We start from the raw sequence: 25,303 nt of genomic DNA on the forward strand, positions 1-25,303 counted from the left end.
GCCCATAGCTATGACAGACAAATGGATCGATATATGGTTTCCACATTTGCAATGATACAACTGTTGGAATTCAGAGGATCCTTTCTGCACATTTGTCAACTGTTTTCCTCCACTTTAATGGGAAAAGGTGCAATATTTTAGATACACATCCTGGCCTTCAACTGACTGACCTGCCACAGAATGACGTCATGGTCTTAGTTAACAAAGTCTCGTTAAATGAAATGGCAATATATATCAATCAGCAATCACATTTCCATCTCCTGATTGTCTAGCTCCATTATATCTACTGCACTCCAGAAGGATGGTGCCATAAACTAGTCCTGTCATGACTGAGCCATATAGATACTACCTTTATTGGTTTCACAGACTTTCACCCAGTGCAATAACCCCTGGCACATGACAAACAGATCACACGGCTCTTCTGGATGAGCAGCCTGGGCCCAATGGCTTTAATATATTGGCCATAACTTCACAATTTTTTATTAATTCACAAATTATCTCTAATGCATTTGATCAACTGAAAAATCATAAACCCTGAAAAGAAAGTCCAAGTAATACAATCATAATAAATCCATCTATTTTCATATCTTTCACAAAAAGACTGATGGCAGAATGAAAAGCATTAGCTGTATGTTTACACTCATGCACTGTTTTATTGATTGCAGTTTATTTGCCCTTGTGTTTATTATGAGATTGAAACTAATATTAACATTGGAAACATTAACTTATGCTGTGCACGCTTTATGTAAGCAATGGTTCTTTCAGGTAGTGATCTATGCTTTGTAATTGCTGAAAAATTGCAACTGCTTTCTTGCAAGAGATTACTTTTCACTTACACGTATATATTATACATACACTGTATATAATTTATCTCAAGACATGCAAATACGTTAAAAATAGCTTAAGATCTCAAAATACCTGAGATGTGAAGTCATGTTGCTGCAGTTGCCTTCCTTCTCTGAGGTCCCAGGACCTTACAGTGTTGTCTAAACCTCCCGTCCAAAGTTTGGTGCCGTCATTTGAAATGTCAATACAGCTGGCTCCATCTGTGTGACCTTGGAATTGCCTGATTAAATAAATAGAAGAGAATAAACGTTTCCTGCATAAGTCTCAAATAAATACAATTATATTGTTAGTTTTGGACTCCACATCAATATGTTCCTTCTATATCTGATACTGAATTTGGCTGAACTATCTATGGTTGGACATGAGCTTCATGTGCAAATATTACCCAGGTGCAACGAGTCCATTAAAATAACTGTAAAATTACATCAGTCAAAGCTCAGCTTTAGCAAGCATATTGTTGCCTTTCAACACCCTTACCAAAGTTATTGACATACAGATTATTGCTAAGCAACACACAAAACCAGTCAGATTATTGCTGTCCTCCTGTTTTGCATCCTCAAGGCTTTTCAAGAATGAGTTCAAAAGTCTGAAGTGAATTCTAAGGTACATAATTTGAACATGGCCCCACAGAATGCAGCTCAGATATGATGGACCAGAAATTGATGTTTGTCTATTTAGTGTGCTAAAGAGGTATAGAGTTGTTACTAATGGGGATCCCCTGCATCAATAAAGACAGCACTGGAAAAATGTAAACACAAGAGATTCTGCAGATGCTGGGAATCCACAGTTCTGATGAAGGGGCTTCTCTGTGGTTTGTCACCTGGTCGCGGTGGAGAAGCTTGTGTGGTCCTGAGATCCCGAGAGCAATGCCGTCTGGAGCTATGCTCCTGGTAGGGTCACCCATGGCGGTAAGGTCGAGGGTGAGGTCCCTGACAAAGGACAATCCAACCAAGACCTCAATGGCGAAACAGGCGGACAAAGTTACATTGAACTTAATGGCTGTGAAGGCGGATGAAGGCTGCAACAAATCCATCAGCTCCAATCGTCGTGGTTTCCATGCCATTGGAATCAGTTGGTTGATTTGTGAAGTATCGTGTGCTTCTTGGAGTGCAGCATCAAGTACACGTGAAACAAACACACGCACAGGCATCTTCGCTCTGTGGGCCACGTTTTCAAGTCTTTCAGCAATCGGGGGAGGGGGAGGGGGAGGGTGACGGGAGCAGGCAATGTGATGGCTGGAAGCTCCTGGTCAAGAACCGGCACGAAAGTGGTGAATACTTGATTCAGTCGCTCAACTTTTGGACAGAAGCAGGAAAGTTGTTCGGCAGCAGTATTCACGTCTGAGCAGCCCTATTTAGGATACACTCTGCTCACCCTGAACTGGGAAGGGGCTAGAAAAGGTGCCCTAAAAATAGTCTGCTTCACCCCATCCTGTCTGGAAAGCTGCGTCCAGCAGGATCACCATCATGCGGTCGAAAAACATCGAGAAGTGAAACTATGAAATTTGGAACTTGGAATCTATGAACTCTGATGGATAACCCAAACACAGGCCGAGCAGAGAGGAGAACTGCCTTTGTTGCCCAGGAACTTCAAAAATTCAACTTTGACGTTGCTCTGAGTGAGACCCGCAGAGCTGGAGAAGGGCAACTAAAGGAAGAGCAAGGTCAATACACCTTTTTCTGGAAAGGGCTTGATCCTGAACAACCAAGGATCCATGGAGTAGGTTTTGCCGTTCGAAACAGCCTACTTCAGAAACTGACAGAGCAACCACTGGGAATCAATGAACGTCTCATGACTCTGCGAATCCAACGTGTCAAGAACCAACACGCTACTATCATCGGCACCTATGCTCCAACTCTGGACGCTGAAGACGAAGTAAAGATGATCTTCTACGCCCAACTTGACCACGTCCTTTCCTCTGTTCCCAACAATGACAAGATCATTCTCTTGGGAGACTTCAATGCCAGAGTCGGGAAAGATCATAGGCTCTGGACTGGAATAATAAGCAAGGAAGGAGTTGGCAAGGTCAACGCCAATGGAACACTCCTCCTCACCAAATGTGCTGAACACAACCTGGTGATTACAAACACCCTATTTCGCCAGAAAAACAGGCACAAAGTCTCCTGGCAGCATCCACACTCCAAACAGTGGCACCTCATCGACTACATCATTGTATGATCTTGTGACCAACAAGATGTACTGATGACAAGAGCTGTTACTGGTGCTGACGAGTGCTGGACAGACCATCGACTCATCTCATCCACCATGAGAATGAAGATTCGGCCCAAAAGGAAACATCAAAATCAGAACACTATTAAGAAATTTAATGTTGACATCCTTCAAGACCATCAGCCATGTACAGAAGTTCCAACAAAATCTTCAAGAACAACTGCCTCAACAAATCCCACCATCTGTAGAAGAATACTGGAATCAATTGAAGAACGCAATCATCACATCCTGCAAAGAAACAATTGGGTTCAAGACGAAAAAACATCAGGATTGGTTCGATGATAACGACAAACTACTTCAACAACTCATCGTCGAAAAGAGAAAAGCTTTCATTACCTTACAAAATGACCAATAATCGGCTACCAAAAGGAAACACTATCAGGAATGCAAGGCTGCAGTCCAGAAGAGCACCCGAAACCTGCAAAACCAATGGTGGAGGAAGAAAAATCAGGAAATCCAACAACTAGCAGAGGCCAATGACAGTCCAGGCTTTTTCAACGCAACTAAAGCTACTTTTGGCCCATCCATGCACGGTCAAGCCCCTCTCAAAAGCAAAGATGGTTCAACCATCCTGAAGAGCAATGCTGACATCAATTCTAGATGGAGGGAGCAATTTGAAGATCTTCTAAATCAAACTGTCTCATTTGACAGGAATGTGATTAACAACATTCCAAAACAGCCCATTGACGACTCCCAAAGCAAAATACCAACCCTTGAAGAAGTCAAGGAAGCCATCAAAACCTAGAAAAACAACAAGACTGCTGGACTCGATAGAATACCAGCTGAGGTCTACAAAATTGGAGGTAACCCGCTTCATTATCAACTGCATCAACTTCTTATCAAGATCTGGATAAAATGAAGACGTACCAGCAGACTTTAAAGACTCAGCAATCGTTACCATCTACAAAAGGAAAGGCAATCGATCTGAATGCGGAAATTATCGTGGAATTTCCCTGTTAGCAACAGCAGGAAAGATCCTCACCCCCATCATGAACAACCAGCTCTAGCCTTTAGCTGAGAAGATCCTTCCAGAGACAAAAGCTGGTTTTAGACCATGACGTGGAGCAATTGACATGATCTTCACAATGCGACAACTACAAGAAAAATTTTGTGAACAACTTCAACCTTTGTACATGGCATTCATTGACCTCACCAAAGCCTTTGACTCGGTATCAAGGGAACTCCTATACTCCTATGGGATGTCCTATCCACCTATGGATGCCCTGAAAAGTACATTCGAATCCTGAGACTTCTCCACGATGGCATGCTTGCCACAGTCATGGTCAACAACAGTAACTGTGAGCCTTTTCAAGTTAGATCAGGAGTAAAACAGGGATGCGTGACTGCCCCAACTTTGTTTACCATCTTCATTGCGACAATCATCCACATTATCATGGCCGACCTACCCCCAGGAATCGAAATTGTCTACAGAACAGATGGCAGACTTTTCAATCTTGCCCATCTCAAATTCAAAATGAAGACATCCACGAGTTCCCTCATCGAGTTCCAAACGCAGATGACAACAGTGTTGCAGCTCTTTCAGAGAACCACCTACAACAGATTCTGACTGCCTTCAACCGTGCATACACGAAACTTGGACTTACCATCAATTCCAAGAAGACTCAGATCATCTATCAACCGTCACCAATTGAGACAAATCGGATAGAACCATCAATTCAACTTGGCAAAACAACCCTGGAAAACGTGAACCACTTTCCGTATCTTGGAAGTCACCTCTCCTCCAATGTCGACCTTAATGACGAGATCCAACATCATCTTAAATGCGCTGAAACAGCTTTTGGATGTCTCTGAACAAGAGTCTTTCATGATTGTGACATCAGAACAGACACCAAAATGTTAGTGTACAAAGCCGTGGTAATCCCAACACTCCTGTATGCACCAGAAACATGGACAACATACCGACGACATCTGAAGGCACTTGAAAAGTTCCATCAACGCTGTCTTCGAAACATCTTAAATATCAGCTGGGAAGATAGAAGAACCAACGTCAGTGTGCTAAATGAAGCAAAAACAACAAGCATTGAAGCCTACGTCATCAAGAACCAGCTAAGATGGAGCGGCCTTGTTGTTTGGATGAAAGACGAACCTCTGCCGAAACAAATCTTCTACTCCCAGCTTAAAGAAGGCAAACGTAAAAGAGATGGACAACAGAAGAGATTCAAAGACGTCTTAAAAGCCAACATGAAGAAATGAAACATCGACATCAACAATTGGGAAACCAATGCCAAGGACAGGAAACTCTGGCCAGCCATCATCCGAGAAGGAATAGCAACCTTCGAAGCCAACAGATGTGCAGAATTAGAAGAAAAGAGAAGAAAATGGAAAGAGAGGCGGCAACAACTAAAGCCCGATCTGCCATCTGGAACTATCTGTCCTGAATGCAGAAGAACTTACAAAGCCAAGATTGGACTCATAAGCCACTTGAGAGCCCATAAGTAGATCAACAGAATGAAGACCATCATCCTTGACCTCGAGGGATAGCCACGACGACGAAGGGCCTCGGCCTGAAATGTTGACTCTTATTCCTCTCCATAGATGGTATCTGACCTACAGAATTCCTCCAACATTTTGTAGGTGTTACCCTGGAAAAATGTACCTTGAAATAGTTTGTGTGTTTTACATCCCTATTTATCATTTAAACAAGACCTGGACTGTTCCCAAAGGGAATGACCTGTAAAGGTCATGGTTACTACATCTCGTGGGAAGCAAGTCTCACTCTAACAGAACTTACACCACGGTGGCCAGTATTACAATGAAAAGGCTACCTTAGAGACAAAGGAAAATGCAAGTAGAGAGGGGACCATGTAACTTCAGTCTGCATGGCTACACTCCCTTCACCAGGATGTGAGGCTCAGATCAAGTGCCATGCAGTGAGCGAACCCAAGATACATTAAGTCGCGTGCCCTTAACTCTGCAGACATCGCAGCATGTACTGCTGAGGTATAAGCTGCAGTAAGTACTGACTTCCAGCAACAATCTGGGAAACATGCAGACCATTAACAACTCAGGCCTGCTGATATGGGCAACCACACATTTATGATTCAATGGGGACCAATTAAACCAACTCCCCTTGCCAGCCTGCTGCAGGGTTGCTCCCTATTTTACAAGGAGTTACAAATACATGTCATGGGCTGCACATAATTGTTGCATTTTCTATTAGTAAAGCAACTTTAGCCAAACTGATGATATCACTACATGCATAGTTGATGGCAGAAATACGTCACGTGCATGAAGGTAAATTGAGTTGACTGATTTCAGGATTTAAATACAAAATGGGCATTATTGCATTAAAATGTGAAAGATTTTTGTTTATGGGAGGTTCAACCACATTAAAATATGTTCATATGGTCCTTTATGTGTCACCTTCATTACTATTGTTTCTAGTCAGGACCAGATACTTTTGATTCTCATAATACAAAAGTAGGATCCAAAATCTGATTTCAGTAGCTACTAGAGACAAAAATGGCTGTCATTCACCATTAAGTTGTTTGCCTTCAGAGATGAAAGAGTTACATAACTAACACAATAAAACTGCCAATGCTCCCTCCAAGTTGATAGCTAGTCATTTAAAGTTTTATTTTAAAATAGTGACAGCTACAAACAATACATGAATGATCCTGAAAAATTACTCTTTAAGTCTGTGCACATCAACAGAAATCCAATTTCATGGTTAAACTCTTACCTGACGAGTGTCTGGTTGTGCAGATCCCAGACAGCGATATTTCCATCACTACAGCAGGAGAAACAGACCTTGGAGTCAGGGCTGATAGCTAAAGCATAGCAGGCAGGAGCAGAGGATGTCAACTCCGCCTTTATACGTGGAGTTGGGGCTGCCAAATCCCAAATGGATAATGTGCTCGCTTCACCACCAACAATCAAGGTACATCCATCTGGAAGCAACTTGCACGATCGGATGTAATTGTCTCGATTCTGGTGGAGGAAATACAAGATGCCATTTTCTAGAATTGTTATTATTTTCATGCTATTTATATTTTTGCACTACTTATTTAATTTAGTTTACTTATATGTATATTTCTTATTGTAGTTTAAAGTTTTTATGTATGTAAAACTTTTTATGTATATATATATATATATCAACGTACTGCTGCCGCAAAACAACAAATTTCACAACATATGCCAGTGATATAAAATCTGATTCTGCTTTTGATTTGGCTAAAAACAACATACAAAATCTGCAAATGTCTCAAGATTAATGGCACAGACAGGGATTTTCTAACGTGGACATATTCCAAACAGGCTCAATGGTGATGTCTGTCCATCATTTGATGGGTTTGATTCAGGATATACCAAAAAAAAACTCAGACACTGGTCCCATATGTATCAGTATATTTTGCACTGCAGCCATACTTGTGGTTTGAGCAAGAGTGGTACTTCAGTGCTTATGTAAGATTAATATGGATTTGCACCGTCTCCACAAGTTGACCATGAGACAGCTACAGTTAAATATAGAGTTCTACTGTGCCTTAAACCATGTCTTCTTTATCCAATGATTTACCCACAAGTTTTCCTTGGTTCTAATAGATCCATAAAAAAAGTAATACCAACCCAGCTCTCCATATTTAACTGGTAACAATAAATCAGGTTTAAAATTTTGCTTGGTTTCCTTTCTCTCAGGGGAAGAGTTAAAGTGTTTATGCATATGTACACGCACATATGTCTGTGTGTGTGTATATATATATATATATATATATGTGTGTTTTGCGGGGTGGGTGATAAATTCCTCATCTGTACAAATGGTGCCAATGATGGTTAATAAAGAACCAAACAAATAGTGTTTTGGAAGTGCCATTACAGTCTGAGGCTTCTCGCATTCTATCACATTTGTATCAGTAATATGACGCAATTCTGTAATAGAGAAGACCTTAAAATTTATCTGTCAACTGTAGAATATATTGAACTGAATCCTCCTCCATAATCCTAAAGTTATATTTAAAATTTCAGATGTGTTGATTGTCATCTGCCATATTAACATAAAAAAACACACACACTATTTGCTTTAAAACTTGTAAACATTTCTTTCACTGACCTCCCAACATGCTCTCTCTCTCTCGCTCACACACACACACAGACCTTATAGTCAAAGATGTGTTGAATTTAAATAAACATACAATTAATTTTCTATTCCATTATTTGCAATCATACAAGATCTCAAAATTAGAAATAGAGAAACGTTTGAATGTCTTATATTCTGTAGTAAAGCAGCAACAGTGAAATAATGGCTCACGATGAACATCGAAATAAAACATTCTGCAGCCATGAGTGGAACTATTGATCTAAAGGATTGCCTGCTACTTCACTGATTATTCAGTGTACAATTTTCCGGAAGACTGCACCAGCAGAAGACCTCGGAATCAATATTAAGATCCTGGTCCAGAGCCACCTCATCCAGATCTTCATGAGTTCTTAAGGTGCATGAACCACCTACAAATTTCTCAATCTCAATGACTTTAAACATATATTTTTTTATCAATTAGTTGTAAATTAGACTTTTCATTTATTTCAGGTCAGTAAATTTTTAAGTATGTACAACAAAACTTTTCACAAATGTTCAGCTTTGGAGACTTCCGGTAGCGCTCATGGAGTGAAGTCGCGTTCTTGACTCGCTCCATTACCTCTGAGTTTTTTCTCTCTATGGTCAGCTATACTTTAATTAACTATTAAGGCATCAATTTTTACAATACTTTGAATTAAACTGAATTCTCTGACAATTGGATGGAACTTAGATCTGCTATGTCTAAGAACGGGAAAGACGGCAAGGATGGTAAACCTCCGGTTAAACCGAAAGCTACGGATCTCCCTCCGACTGAATCACCGGTGACTTTGGAAGCTATATCGGAGTTAATTCAGAGGGAAATTTCAACCTCTGTTAGGGAGATGATTCGTACAGAAATTATGGGCTTTGTTAAAGACCTGATTCATATGGAAATCTCAACTAAGTTCCAGAAAATTGCCGATTTAATTGATAAGATGCAAACATGTATTGCGGAACATCAGTCGGCTATATCTGGTCTTCAAAAATCCGCGCAACAAAGTGAGCTTAAGATGGGGAAAGTCGAAGAAACAATTAATGTAATGAAGAAGAAACTTGACTTTTTGACTTTTAAAAACTCTGACTTGGAATCTAGAATGCGACGGCAGAATTTACGAATGATTGGCGTCAGGGAAGCCGTGGAAGCTAACAACCCTATGAAATATTTCTCTCAACTTTTAAAAGATGCATTCCCTACTGTATTTCCTGACCAACCACCGCTACTGGATCGTGTTCACAGAATCCCATCATACTCGTCTAGGTCAGATAGACCTAGGCATGTTATCTTACGTTTTCATTACTTTCAAGATAAGGAGAGACTGTTTCGATTCGCTCGATCTAAAGGTTTCATTGATTTTTCGGATCTTAAGTTCCGATTCGTGGAAGATTTCAGTAAACCAATCTGGGACCAACGGGTCCGTTACAGATCCGTGATGTCGGAATTCTATAAGATGGATTTAAGACCAGCGCTGCTGTACCCTGCACGTCTAAGGATTCGCATGTTAGATGGAGCTCTTCGTTTTTTTGATTCTCCATCGGATGCCCAGAGTTATCTGGATCAACTTTCATCTTCAACATCTTAATTGCCTTTTTTTAATTTTCTCCGTTGATCGGAGGCTGTGAATTGGTTGGTTTTAACTTTTCTGTGCCCTATTTGGGCAGAAAAGTTTACTTTCGATTTCTTAATATGGCTGCTAAACTTTCTTTTTAACTGCGTCATTTCTTTCTTTTCCCAGGGGATTCTGGGTGGTTACTTCCCTTTTGTCATCTTACGTATTTCCTGTGCGGCCTTAAATTTTGTAGTTTTTTTTAAATTTTATTCTGTTTTGCTTTTTATAATCATTTTATGTTAATAATCCTATTTTTTTTGTTGCTGTGTCTATTCATGAGTTTGAGGTTTATTGTGGTTTTTTTTAATATATACTTTCCGGCTTTTGTTCTGTTCTGTGTGTATTTTAATTGAGTTAACTTTTTTTTACTTATTTTTTACTGTTTTACAATTAACTGATCCTTTTCATATTTATACCTTTTTTTTAGGGAGCGTATACCGGAAGTCATGGGGGTAGTTTTAGCGCTTGCTTCTTTCTGGCGGGTCTGCTTTAGATTTCGCCTTGGGGTCCTGGGGTGGGGGGCGGTGGGAGGGGCTTCACGTTTTAGTTTGTTTCTCTTTGGGCTATATACATTATTGAAGTATTGGTTACGTCCTTTTCCCCGGTATCTTTTGTATGTTCTGTTTCCTCTCCGGGTCTGTGGGTCGCGCCTATTGTCAATCCTCCTTGTTATGGGTTGACTTTAGGATTTATGGAGTCTATTATTAATTTTGTCTCCTGGAATACTAATGGTCTTAATCATCCTATTAAAAGGAAAAAAGTTTTTAAAGTGTTCCGGAGACTTAAAGCACAAATTTTATTTTTACAAGAGACCCATGTACGGAGGGGGGACAGACTACGTTTTTTCAAATTTTGGAAGGGACAACAATTTCATTCGAACTCCAATGCTAAGATTCGAGGCGTCTCTATCTTTATAGACTCCTCAGTTACTTTTATACAACAGGATATTATCTCTGATCCGAATGGTAGATTTTTATTGGTTAGTGGTTTATTATTTAATAAAAAAGTAGTTTTGGTTAATGTTTATGCTCCTAATATGGATTGTCCGGAATTTTATAAATCATTGTTTGATCAGTTTCCGAATTTGAACGAGTTTTCATTGATTTGGGGCGGAGATCTTAATACCTGTTTATCTCCAGCTTTGGACCGTTCGGCTCCTTTACGGACTTTACCTAATAAATCTGCAAATTTGATTAATTTTTTCCTTTCTGATTCTGGGTCGACGGACATTTGGCGTTTTCTGCATCCTCAGGAAAAAGATTTTTCCTTCTTTTCACATGTTCATCATTCCTATTCAAGAATTGATTATTTTTTCATTGATTCTCGTCTCATTTCTTCAGTGATTAAATGTGATTATGATTCTATAACCATTTCGGATCATGCTCCACTTAAGCTTTCTATTAAAATTATGGCCAATATACCAAACAATAGACAATGGCGTTTTAATTCGCTGTTGCTTCAGGACTCGGACTTTGTTAATTTTATGAATGAACAGATTGAGCTTTTTTTTACAATTAACCATACAGAAGATATTTCGGTTAACACTCTTTGGGACACTTTTAAAGCCTATATTCGGGGTCAGATTATTTCGTATTCCGTTGCTTTGAGGAAGAAACAGAAGCAGGAGGAGATGGTAATTGTGGACAAGATTAAAGAAATTGATAAGAAATATGTTATGGCTCCTTCTGAGGAGCTATACAAACAAAGAACTGAACTTCAAATGGAACACAGTTTACTACTCTCGTCCTCGATTGTAAACCAATTAAAGAAAACAAGAAGTGATTTTTATGTTCACAGTGATAAAATTGGCAAGCTGCTGGCTAATCAATTGAAATCTAATTATGTTAAATCTCAAATCAATCAGATTTATAACCAAAATGATCGATTGATATTGGATCATGTGGGGATTAATCAAACCTTTTGTGATTTTTATTCTTCTTTATACCAATCAGAGTCTCCTCGAGATTCTAAATATATGAATGATTTTTTAGATAAGTTAGACTTCCCTCTGATTTCACAGGATATGTCTTCTTTATTAGATACTTCCATTACAATGGATGAGATTAAGAATGTTATTTTTTCTATGAATCTGGGGAAAGCTCCTGGCCCTGATGGGTTTACCGTTGAATTTTATAAATGTTTTGCTTCTTTATTGATTCCTTGGCTCTATAAGGTTTTTGAGGCTTCTTTGAAACTTGGTAAACTTCCGGAATCTTTTAATAGAGCATCAATTTCTTTAATACTAAAGAAGGATAAAGACCCTGCTCAATGTGCATCTTATAGACCAATATCTTTATTAAATGTTGATTCTAAAGTTTTTTCTAAGTTATTAGCAAATAGACTAGAAAAAGTACTTCCTTCTATTATTTCGGAAGACCAAACGGGTTTTATTAAAGGTCGTTACTCTTTTTATAATATTCGTACATTGTTAAATATCGTTTATACTCCCTCACAAAATGTTCCTGAGTGTGTTATTTCTTTAGATGCCGAGAAAGCTTTTGATAGAGTAGAATGGCCTTATTTATTTAAGGTGCTTGAAATGTTTAATTTTAGCTTGAAATTTATATCCTGGATTAAACTGTTATATTACTCCCCTGTAGCCTCGGTTCGTACTAACTCCTTAAACTCACCTTTTTTTCCTCTCTTTCGTGGTACTCGACAAGGCTGTCCTCTTAGTCCCCTATTATTTGATATTGCATTAGAACCTCTTGCAATTGCTATTCGAGAATCTTTAAATATTACTGGGATAACTCGGGGATTAAAGTCCCATAAATTATCACTCTATGCTGATGATTTACTTTTATATATTTCTAATCCTGAGAGATCCATTCCTGCTGTTTTAGAGTTATTAGCACAATTTGGTCTTTTCTCAGGTTATAAATTAAATCTTAGTAAGAGTGAACTTTTTCCGATTAATAAACATCTTCCCTTATATTATAAATTTCCATTTAAATTGATTAATAATTACTTTTCATATCTTGGGATTAAAATTACTTGTAAACATAAAGATTTATTTAAGACTAACTTTTTACCATTAATAGACCATATTACTCAACTTTCATCTAAATGGTTTCCCTTATATTTAACTTTGATGGGTCGTATTAATGCAGTTAAGATGTTTTTTTTGCCAAAATTTTTATATGTGTTTCAGGCATTACCAATTTTCGTTCCTAAATCTTTTTTTGATAAAGTTGACTCTAAAATTTCTTCATTTATTTGGCAGAACAAGAATCCGAGACTGGGTAAAATACATTTACAGAAAGCTAAGAGAGATGGAGGTTTAGCATTACCTAACTTTAGATTTTATTATTGGGCTATTAATATTCGACATATGAAATTTTGGTTACTTGATCGGGACATACTATTTATTCCTAAATGGGTAGCATTGGAATTACAATCTGTTCAGGGTTATACACTTGGTTCTATTTTAGGTTCCTCTCTTCCTTTTGATTCGAAACGTCTTAAGCAGGTCTCTAACCCGATAGTTAAATATGCTTTGCGCATTTGGTTTCAATTCAGAAAATTTTTTGATCTTAATCAATTCGGGTTAGCGATTCCTATTTTAGGTAACATATTTTTTCCTCCCTCTTTTACGGATCGCGCTTTTCAAACTTGGAAGACTAAGGGTATTTTACGGTTTTTGGATTTATTTTTAGATGGTTCCCTTATGTCTTTTGAACAATTATCTAACAAATATAACTTATCAAGAATACATTTTTTTAGATATTTACAAGTTAGAAATTTCCTAAGTACTATACTTACTTCCTTTCCAATGCTTCCTCCTATATATATTTTAGATTCGATAATTAACCTTAATCCATGTCAGAAAGGTGCATCGGCTATGATTTATAATATTATTATGAAACTTAGGAAAGCTCCATTTGATAAGATTAGGGTAGATTGGGAACAGGAATTGGGGCTTACCATTTCTGTGGATGATTGGGGGCAGATTTTACAATTAGTTAATACTTCCTCTATTTGTGCTAAACATTCCCTAATTCAATTTAAAGTGGTTCATAGAGCACATATGTCCAAAGATAAGTTAGCGCGTTTTTACTCGCATATTAATCCTTTCTGTGATAGATGTTCGGGGCAGATAGCCTCTTTAACTCATATGTTTTGGTCTTGCCCTACTTTGGAAACTTTTTGGAGAGATATTTTCAATATTATTTCTAAGGTATTAAATATAGATATCTCTCCTCACCCTATTACTGCTATCTTTGGACTACCTAAAATTTCTAGTAATCTTTCCCCTTCAGCCCGTAGAATGATTGCATTTCTTACTTTAATGGCGAAAAGATGTATTTTACAACATTGGAAAGAGCTTAATGCTCCAACTACCTTTTTTTGGTTTTCTCAGACGATTTTATGTTTGAATCTGGAGAAAATTAGAAGTAACCTTTATGATTCTTCATTTAAATTTGAACAGATTTGGGGACCTTTTATTCGATATTTTCATTTAATGTAATATTTACCCTTCTTGTTTTCTCTTCACTGTTTTAATGGAGGTCGGGATTGAGGACGTGATTTTAAGTTTAACTCTGTTTGGTTTCAAGTTAGCCCATTGCTTTGCTTTGCTTTTAGTTAGTTGCACGGTGGGTTTTTTTTTGGGGTTTTTTTTTTCTTTTTTTCCATTGATATATATAAAATCTAGTATACTATTATGTTATCTTGGTTTCTTATGCTTAAATTACATTGTTTGTAGTATTTTCTTTTTGGTATTGTTATCTTTTGGAATTTTATTATACTTTAACATTGTATTAATGTTTATATGGCTTACCTTTTTTGTATACTTACTCAATAAAAAGATTTAAAAAGAAAGACAAATGTTCAGCTTTAATTTCCCAGCTGAATCTGGTTCACCCATGGTTGATGTGGGAAATGGGAACAATCCAAAGTCGGTGTTAAATATGTACATTTGGAAACAGAACTTGTTATTTATTTTTGTACTGATGAATAGCTACCTAGAATTGTTTCACAGTTTCCTGATTAAATCTCTTAAGAGGGAACTGGAATTTCAACAGTAGTTTACATTCACTTACCAAGCAGTCCAGCTGGGACACTGGGCTCTTACTGCCAGGCTGGCTGATATCCCAGACCTTCACACAACCCTTCCCACCAGTGTACACATGTCTTGTGGGGTTGCTGATGGTAACAGCACACACAACTTCGCCATGGCTCAATGTGTTGATTTGCCGGGCATGTCGCGGGATCCCTGGTCCAATGAGGGCATCGGGAGGAAAAGGCACAGGCTGCATTTGTCCATCCGCAGTAACGTGGAATGAATAAGCTCTATTCAGACAAGGAACATTTTGAAAGAAAACAAACTGAAGTATTTGGACTGACATTTGCTGAAAACTATGTAGAACATAGAACACTACAGCACAGTACAGGCCCTTTGGCCCACAATGTTGTGCCAACCTTTAAACCTACTGTAAGATCAATGGAACCCTTCCCTCTCTCATAGTCCTCCAATTTTCTATCATTATATGCCTAACTAAAGCTTTCTTAAATGCCTCTAACGTACCTTCCTCGACCACCATCCCCGGCAGGGCTGAAGATTTATTTTTCTCTTTTTTTCCCCAGTCATATGCTACATGTTCACAGCACACAAAACACTTATGTTACATAAAACTCTGTTACTACTTTTCTATTTTAAACAGTGAGCTCAACATGTAGAAATCAGTAGAAGCTACTGGGGATTCAGAATACTAAATCTTGCCAATTTCTTTTACATGATTATTCCTCAGAATTCAACTCTACATTTCTACTAAACCACTTAAATGATATTAATCTTTTATTTTGTATGGCTATGCATTTCAACTATAGAGCAATCTCTATAATTTTATACTAGATGTTGAATCCAGATAATTACACCCAGAGCGGAAGAGACTATCACACCATCGCTTTTCTATTTATTTATTTATTGACATACAGCGTGAAATTGGCCCTTTCAGCCATGCTGCCCAGCAATCCAATTTATTCCTAGCCTAATCACAGGACAATTTACAATGACCAATTAACCTACCAACTGGTACATCTTTAGACTGTGGCAGGAAACTGGAGTTCCCAGAGGAAACCCACATGGTCACGGGGAGAATGTACAAGCTCCTTACAGACAGTGGCGGGAATTGAACCCTGGTCACTAGTACAGTAAAATAGAACTAGTACAATAGAATTGTGCTATTGTGCTAACTAATTGAATTCTTGCACATAGAATTCTATTGTCTGTTCCTGAGAATTCTTTTTAATTTCTGCCTTGACATTAATTGGTGACATATGCCTTGAAGTGTACAGGGGATGACTTTGTGATATTAGGTCACCTCTAATTACCCAATGCACTTGTAACACAATGGCATGAGAATCCAATTATATAAGTAGCATTTAAAATAAATTGAATTATCAATTGGCTGTAAGCCATTTAGATCCAATGTAAACACCACATCAGCAATTCTAAAGTTAAAAACACATACTTTCCTTTATACATCTAAATTAAAATTATTATAACTATTCAGAAAACTGAACTATGATGATCCTACAGCTGCCAAAAAGGGAAAACAACAAAGCTTTGGTAAACAGAATTTTTTAAAAAAATATATTAGCACAGTAATACAAATACAGTTGTTTCCAGTTAATTGGACCATCATTTAATCAGGGCAGCTACTTATTTAGACCAACTCTTAAAGAACAAAATCTAATTGAGAAAATAGCCGGGATTCCCTTTGTTTATTTCCTTTACCGGACACTATGCCACTTAACTCATACAGGAAGCGGCTGCCGAATAACTTCTAACTAGTATTAGTTGTGTGGCTATTGGATACTACATTGTACTTAGAGCAAACAGTTTTTAAAATAGCGTCACTTGCATGTGCTTGTGTTATGTTATCCATTTGGGCCAATGGACACCAATTCAAAAAGCAGCGATTTTTGATAATTTTGTTTTTGACTTTGAAAATATTCAAACCCTTGCCAATTTGCTATGAAAAGATTTGACACTATCTGAAAAAGTTACTTAGGTGTTTGTGCTGATTGTGTTCATTTACGATAAATTAAAAGAACACAGCAGCGTACATAGGAAGAATTTTTTCATTGATAACTATTAGGAACTAGTACTGTTTTATAACATTGTAGTGATTCCATTTGTTCTGTATTTCATTTAGATACATAATTTGTTACTCAGTTAAACAGTAGTTTGTCATTTTTACACCTTTTCAACTATTTCCATGAAGCTTTGGTTAATTGGGGCAGCTGCTTAATTGGACCAAAATGTACCAGTCTCAACATACATCAAATTATTTCTATCTGAAAGAATGATTTTAATCTGTTACTTACGGTTTTCCACCGGGGATGCCAGTCAAATTCGGTGGCATTGCAGATACACGCATATGGGGATGAGGGTCAAACCCAACCTGTGGCCAAATAAAAAGCAAACAAGTGTAGTATGGTGGGTGAAGAGAATAAAATTGCAGCCTGCATCAGGACTTATCCCCAGTGTTACTGACTTTATAAGTAATGCCTCCTTTAATAAAAAACACACCACAAGAAAAGTAAAGACTTTACATTAAATGCATTTTTATCGGCCATTGATCATGATGCCATTCTGAGATTGTGCTGGGCGCTGTTTTGTAATTAATTTATTATTGTCACATACGACAAGATACAGTGAAAAGCTTTTGTTTGCATGCCCTGCAGACAGATCAATTTATACCTAAATACATTGAAGGAGTAAGAAAGGGGAAAAATGCAGAATATAGTTTTACAGAGTAAGTGTAGTACATGGCACAAGATGAGGTAGGCTGAAAGATCAAGAGTTCATCTTTATCATTGAAGAGGTCTATTCAAGTCTTATAACAGTAGGGTACAAGGATTTTTCTTGCTTTCATGATAATAACATACATTTGCATAATTCATTTCATATAGAAAAAGCTTCAAAGAGAATGAATGATGCTGAGCAAAATGATGAAAAGGATAAAGGAATGATCAGAACGATGGTTTTTATAGCTGCTTTTAAAGGGTGAAATTTGAGAGAGGAGATGATCAGGGGTAGCTGGTATTTGATACACCTCTAGAGAGTGGGTGCAGACCAGTTGATGGTGGAGTGAGCAAGCAGATAGGAAAGACCAGGAACAGCAGAGCTAACTGAATACAAGTCTAGTTAATTATTTAACTCCAATACAGCAGGGGTATGTTTTAATGTCTGCTCTGATATTCAACAGGATTAAGGCTGAACATCTACTCCAAAGCATAGATTTAAGTTTGAAGCTATCAGGGATGGTTTGAACTGAAGTGGGATATGACATTCTAGAGCTGATTTTACAGTTAGTGGAAAGTGGCCTGGATTCAATTGGCCTTAAATATGGTTTTACGGGAAACATGACAGCTACTTCTGATAGTATCAAGAACAATATGAAGAAATGAATTCTCCACTGCCTTGAGAGGCAGATCACTTGAGGAATGAGTCTAGCATCTGAGGAAATAATACTTTCAAAATGTCTAAGGAGCAGGATTTCTCTTCAATTGATGTGATAAAATCAACTTAAGCTTTAAGTTCATAAAGGAAAAGGTGACTTTTATTCAAAGTATTCCTTAACATATTACCATTGCTCTGTAGATCAAACCTAAGGAAGGAAAACTAGGCAAATGAGTTTTAACCTAAGCATGGTAGTAACAGGGTCCACTCTAACCCAAGTTTCCATCCACCATTATAACATTATAGTAGAAGTAAACTGCAGGGGAATGGGCAGTAGATAAAGATGATGTGCAGGTGGAATTAGGATGGTATGGAGACCTGGAGAAGGATCATCTCAGATTCTTCCTCCATAAATTGACATACTTATGTTTCAAAATTTTAACACTGGGAACATCTTTATTGCAGCCTAGTAATCATGCTGCTGCTGGACAACTGTTTTCAGAGATTCTCTTGACCCAATGACAGTCATAATGGAAATCTTATACCGAACAAAATCACAATGGATCAGGGGGATCAAAAACAAGGAAACTCATTGCTCACATTTTACCTGGTGCAGCTTTCATCTTTACTCGTAATATTTGTCATTTGGAAAAGCCCATATTCATGTGAATTCATTTATTACTTTTAAATTGCTGTATAATTCACTTCATGATTATCGGTACTATAAAAGCCAGAATAAGGTGTTACAGTTTTTTTTTAATACTCTGCTGTACAATTGCCAAGTTTTATTTCTTTATTTTTGTTCCCCAGTATGCCTGGAATTTCTCTAACTAGCAGTGCTTCACAGACAAATGCTCCTGTTTATTATTGCTATTAAAATGCCTAGCCAAAAAATAATCTTCAGATGAACATTACACCTGCCAGGTATACATTCTGTTCAATGGAACTAACAATTTCAAAACTTCAAAAATTAAATCTTGAACAATATTAAGCAATATTACATGTTGAAAAATAATCCAAATTCAATTTCCTCCTACGACTGTATGTTTTTCATTTGTCTCAAATTTTATATTTCTTTAGCATTTTCAGCTTTTTCACATTCACAGGCTGGGACACCAATGTTTGTAACAGCTGACCTCTTTGAACACATGAACATACAGCTCTTCACCCCACAGATTAAAAATTCAATTATTCAAGCATAAGCAACAATGATCTTATTCTAAAATTATAAATTGGTTTATAAAAATTATTTGAGAGCATCACGCTCGCAAGAAGGTTAGCATAACACTATTACAGCACCAACTGACCGGGTTCGATTCCATTACTGTCTATAAGGAGTTTGTACATTCCCCACATGACCACATGGGCTTCCTCTGAGTGCTCATTTCCTCCCACATCCCAACGACGTATGGGTTCGCAAGTTATTTAGTCACATGGGTGTAAATGAGCGACACAGGCTTGTTGGGCTGGAAGGGCCTGTTACTGACCTTCATCTCTAAATTAAAAAAAATTAAACTACATCCAGTTACTTTCTGATATCAGTGTAATGCCACACCTTGGGCATCCAAACACTATCACAATCTTCCAGGACACTCCCTTGGCACTCTTTCATACACGGTGGTAAACTTATAGAGCAATTGCCATACGATGCCTCATGCTGATAAAAGTACAAGTAAATTACCTTCTCCTAACAGGAAAAAACCAAGGATATTTATTTGTTTAAAGATATAGCAGAGTAACAGGCCCTTGCAACCCAATGACCCCTAGAATGCACTACTGTTCATCTCAACCCTTCTCGACCCACAGATCCAAGCATCTAGCGTGCATGTCAGGCAGGGATCAGGAACTGAAATTATAACTGATTTATCTCTCCTAACCCAAAGCACAGGGGTCAACTATAACACTATCACTGACTTGTTAAGTGTCAGAGGGCTCAACAGAACACAGCGTAAATGGTTGGACACGATAAAAGTATTGAGATTTGAAACACATGTGGTTCAGCCTATTAAGAACCTTTATTAACTGTATATTGTGTATTATGGCTAGTAATACTCCATTATCAGTTGCCTGATAAAGGAAAAATTATTCATGGAACCATAACAAATAACTTGCACTGATTCTGAAGATAACAATGGTATAAAAATATCTTGCTTTCTCTGCTCTCAAAGCTGCCATCCAGAATGTGAGTATGCAACATTCTAGCAGGGATTCAAAAACTGAAATATCAAGGCACATCCCACACTGGTATATACGCAAGGTTTCGGTGATTTTTCTCCAGTGGATTGCAGAGCATTTTTGCTTGTGTGCATGTGGAAAGACTCCTCAAATATAAGTCAGACTTCAGTACGCTTATGGAAGCAAGGTTTAAGTTCAATGGTAATGCCAAGGTTTAGGATACCCAACTCTTCAACAAAGTAGGATCTGCCTATTATAAATGCCTTTTGAAAACTCAGCCCATGGTCCAGAAGGAGGAAGAGATGGAGAAGGTCTTCTTGCTGTTCCAGCAAACAAAGCTACCAACTACAGTCTCTGATTGTCATGTAATCAAGTATTCACTGCACCAGCCTTTCATTTTTCTCCTTTTAGAGCTCTGCACCCCATTCAGACTATTTGTTGCCTCTCTTCATCCTCCAGCATCTTCACCTTATTCAACTCCATACTTCTATGAAAACCCAGACCTCAACCAAACTCTGACCTCCCCCTACTCTCCATCAATACTGCTCTGAGATGTGTCTGCATCTTCCCCCAACCCAGCTCTAGCCCACAACTGGCTCTATCTTGGACCTTTCCACTAAGCAGAATTTCAAGTTGGCCAGCTGCTGGCTGGAGAACAAATTAAGGAAAACAACGAGGTCCTGTCATTTGGCAGTGTTTCCAGGATTCCCCTCACAAAACTCTGCTTCTCTTTGTACCTTTCCAGAATCATCTAGGCATTTACCTCTGGGTTTGGTTAAGTTTTGGTAAAATCAAATACAAAAGGAATAGAAGAGAAAAAACTGATTTCAAGATAAATTAAACTTAACCACTCTTGTTTTTCTGTCCAAAATTAACTAGGTTGCCTTACAACAACTATTGCACCTGGTCCACAGTTGGTTCTTGATGTCAGGCAGCTTGTCATATTTCAAACCTCAGAGGTGCAGGAGATGTACTCAGGAGATTGAAGTCATCATCCTTAATCCCTGTTACAAACTGTGTATCCCTGCTACTGACTACAAACGTTCCTGCTCATAGTTGCAAACTGTGTACCATATTTCAAATTGAATCTAATGTACACTTCTACATTGTACGAATATAATCTATTGCTATATTCCTTAATTATTGCTATTTTATTATTATTGGCCTTTAATTTTAATAGGGTAATGAACTGTTGGAATGTGGGTGGCACGTTGCTTACCATAGGGGGTCTTGCATAGGCAACAACTGCTGCTGCTGTGGCAGCACTCATTTGAGGTGGTATATTATGGAGGTTTGGATAACTTCCTGGGCTGTTCATGTCTCCATTGATGCTAGGCATTATCCCAAAGGGTGAAGGATAAGGTCCTGGTACTGCCAAGGGTGCTCTTAATCCTGGTGCTGTAAAGCAATGGCAAGAAGATTACTTTCATTTCAGTTTGAGTTAAACTTCATACTTAAAGGCAAAATCACACAAAGATCTATTACTTATTTATATTTCGATTAGAGTTTTCAATTAATTATTTGTGACATGAACCAAATATGCTTAAGGTATTGACAATTTGAATTAGCATGAGAAATAAGTAAATTTTCAGTGTTCCCTTTTCAAACTGATCTTCGTAAGCCAACATTACTCCTATTGATTTACATATTTTTACCGTGCTTTATCCTTCATTAACAAAATATACGATTTTAGATTGGTTACCTAGTGGGTCCATAACTGGCGGCTTGCAAAGACTGGAACGCAGTCCCGAAGCAGCACTTGTTCCTGGAGTTGGCACCTCAGCTCGGGGAGTTGGCGTACTGGACTTCATCACAGGAGTGCTTGCCTTTTCATGCTGCATTCAAATGTATTTATAATAAACATCAGCATTTATTACAATAATAAGAGCATAATAACTTATTTCAGTTACAAGGCCAGCATTGAACAAGGACATCAAAAAAACGCTTTTGTTTTGAAGGACAAGAATTCTCAACAGGTTTATCAGTAGCTTGTCATTGTTCTCTGCATTCTTAGCTAGAGAAGGAAAAAAAAATCAGCCTTGGTTCCCAATAGACTTGAACTCTATTAGAGTATCCATGCTCATTGTCATACTAGCTACATTACATTCAGTCATTCCCATTGCAAAATCCGAGCTACACTGGACAAAAGATACTTAAGTAAAGCTGCTGGTGTTTTAGGGATGGAATGATGCAACAGCCTTCAATTGTCAACAGTGGCATCAGGTGAGTGCCAGATTAATGTAAATAAATGGCTCTTGCAACTCCTGATCAGGGCCTATCAATAAATCAGTGTCAACTGGAAACAAGAGAAAGGATTGGAGGAGCAACAAATATGGACGCCCAAGATATGGGAACCAGGAAAACTACTTTTTAAGAGTCAGATTTGACCACATAGAATTCCAGTAAATATAACCATGTCGAACTTCAGAGAATAAGGACAAATAATAAGTTGGGAACACATGAATTAACATTTCTGGCCTATTATTTCTTAGCTCACCAATGCGCACAACTGAGTGGCAGCTTATGAAAGGAATCTGCAAGGCTGGTTTATTCTGAAAATTTGGTAACATTTGTAGTTATCAACTAAAATAATTTCATTTGTTCAGAATTTTGCTTTGTTGGCTCGCTCTTGAAGATGCTCTTGTTCAATTTGGGCAAGGCAAACAACATTCAGACTCAGACTTATTTACTTACCACCCATATATCAAAACATGCAGTGAAATGTGTCATTTGCTGAAACATCAACCAAAAGAAGTGCTGGGGGCAACCCACAAGTGTCCCCACACATTCCAGCACCAACATAACATGCCCACAACATTGCACACCCCTTGGCACATAGTGGCCTATTCTCAATTCCATACATAATTCATAAAATACAGCTTATGAACCATGTTTTAAAGTACATGCTGTAAGCAGAACAGCAAAAATGCCACTTATGCCCAGAGATCAATAGTAACACATCCTAGTTACCAAAAAGTCCATTACAAAGCCAAGCATAACTACGTAAACTAATGAGTGATATAAGCACAGCACTAAATTAGGATCTGAAGCCATCTGAAACAGTCAAACCTATCTAAGCTACTAAAAGTTCTATAATAATTATTCATATGTAATAAATGACATCCTATTTTAAAATGAAATAAACATTTCTAATGATGTAAACATATTCAAACAAAACTACACATTTTTAGTTTGTATTAATTCATGCTGTCCTCTGTGTGACAGTATATAAATGCTTATGCTAGTGCAATTTATTTCAACAATTTCCCAAATCATTATCAATAACAATTTAAATTTTTTTTATTCCCTAATTTAAACCATCTTCTAGAATATTATAACTGTAAAAATGCAGATCTCATTAAAAACTGAATACTCCTATTGCTGGAAAGTTGATATAAAAACAGAAAATGCTGGTACATACCCAGCACCTGTGGAAGTAGAAATGCAGAGTTAACATTTGGTCCATGTTGCTTAACCCCACACTTCCAATGGTTTGTCACTTCAGTGCTCCTTCAGTTCAACAACAAGTTCAATATTTTCAAGTGCTTGGTATTCCTTCCAAAGGCCTTTAGAAGTTTCAGTTAATTATTTTATACTTTCATCTCCTGTGATCTTGCACTAACACTACTCTTTTCATTGCTTAAACTTTCCTCCCTTCCATAGACTTTATTAGTTCCCTCTGCCACTCCACTTTATCTCAGCGCAGTCTTAAAATCTATTCTACTCCATTTCTGATCAATAGGTTTCTGACTTGATATGTTAATCCAGTTCTCTGCTTCACTATGCATAACTATTTTGAGACAAATATTTTGAGACAATGTTTAAATGTGCAAAGCATACTGGTGAAACACAATAGCGTTTAGACACAAATAAATCAAAAAAAATCTGCAATACTCACATGGCTAAGCTCTTTGGATTTGAGAGATGAGGAGCTTCCAGAAGATGCCGTTGAAGCTGGACTACTGGATGCATCCTTCTTGAGCAAGCGAGATTTATCTAGACCATTCTCACGTGGGGAATGAGCAGGACTGCCTCGGGGGGATGATGGGTCCTACATAAAGTTATAATACATTTTATTAATTACACACTATTACGAGGAATAATTATCTGTAATAAGGTATATTATGAATCCAATTCTATGAATTTAAGGATAATTAAAATGGTAAAGGGAAATTTAATAATTTACATTGATATAATTTTAGGATAGTATTTTTATTGTATTAAGGTTAAGGGAAACCAGAAGAAAAAAAGATAGATTTTGTGAAAATATCTGTTGGAAATTTTTTTCAATAACAGCATATAGTGCAAATAGAGCATCACAATACATCTCTTGCTAACTTTCATTAAAATAAAGATTCAACTTGTGAAACAAATAGAATTCAGGGAGATTATTCAATCTGAATCATTTTTCATTCTAGTCTTTAACAAATTCTGCTGCCTCACAACACAAGAGATCGAGGTTCTCTCCTGATCTCACATGTTGTCTGTGTGGAGTTTGTATGTTGATCCAATAAACCTGTGGCTTTCTGCTTCCTCCACATCCTAAAGATATGTTAATAAGTTAATTGGCCACTGTCCATTAGTACCAAAGAAAAGCTGATGAGCATGTGGGAATGAATAAACTCAAGTTTTTGGGAAGGGGTAAAGGACTGATGAAATTACTCTGTTGGGAACTGACACTGACTTGATATCTGAATGATTTCCTTCTGTGCAATAATAAGAAAAATCCCCCACCACAATGTAGCATATTAACTGATCTACTGAAATGAGTAACAGAAAATAGTTTCTTTGAAAATTTGTGAAGTGCTACATATGTACATACAATGAAAACCACACAGTTCCCAGTTACATATGGTAAAAGCAGTAAGACTTCCAAGCTCTAATGATAATTAAAGAGAGCTAGGAGAATGCATTGTAGGCTATGAGAGGATGCAGAAAGACCTTGTCAGGTTATGCAAGGGG

General features: G+C 37.6%; 1 protein-coding gene across 5 annotated transcripts in view; it reads right to left on the reverse strand.

Moving 5' to 3' along the window:
• LOC134357345 (transducin-like enhancer protein 1) overlaps positions 1-25,303 on the reverse strand; it is a 125,623-nt gene that overhangs the window by 13,152 nt on the left and 87,168 nt on the right. For all 5 annotated transcript variants that reach the window (XM_063068794.1, XM_063068793.1, XM_063068791.1 and 2 more), the window contains 7 exons: positions 24,240-24,392; positions 22,044-22,176; positions 21,561-21,739; positions 17,089-17,165; positions 14,799-15,048; positions 6,779-7,026; positions 919-1,066 (listed from right to left, as the gene is read on the reverse strand). In XM_063068794.1, coding sequence (XP_062924864.1) covers positions 919-1,066; positions 6,779-7,026; positions 14,799-15,048; positions 17,089-17,165; positions 21,561-21,739; positions 22,044-22,176; positions 24,240-24,392 — 1,188 coding nt within the window. The remainder of the gene's footprint in view (positions 1-918; positions 1,067-6,778; positions 7,027-14,798; positions 15,049-17,088; positions 17,166-21,560; positions 21,740-22,043; positions 22,177-24,239; positions 24,393-25,303) is intronic.

The sequence above is a fragment of the Mobula hypostoma genome, chromosome 16, assembly GCF_963921235.1.
Source record: "Mobula hypostoma chromosome 16, sMobHyp1.1, whole genome shotgun sequence".
Classification (NCBI taxonomy): domain Eukaryota; kingdom Metazoa; phylum Chordata; class Chondrichthyes; order Myliobatiformes; family Myliobatidae; genus Mobula; species Mobula hypostoma.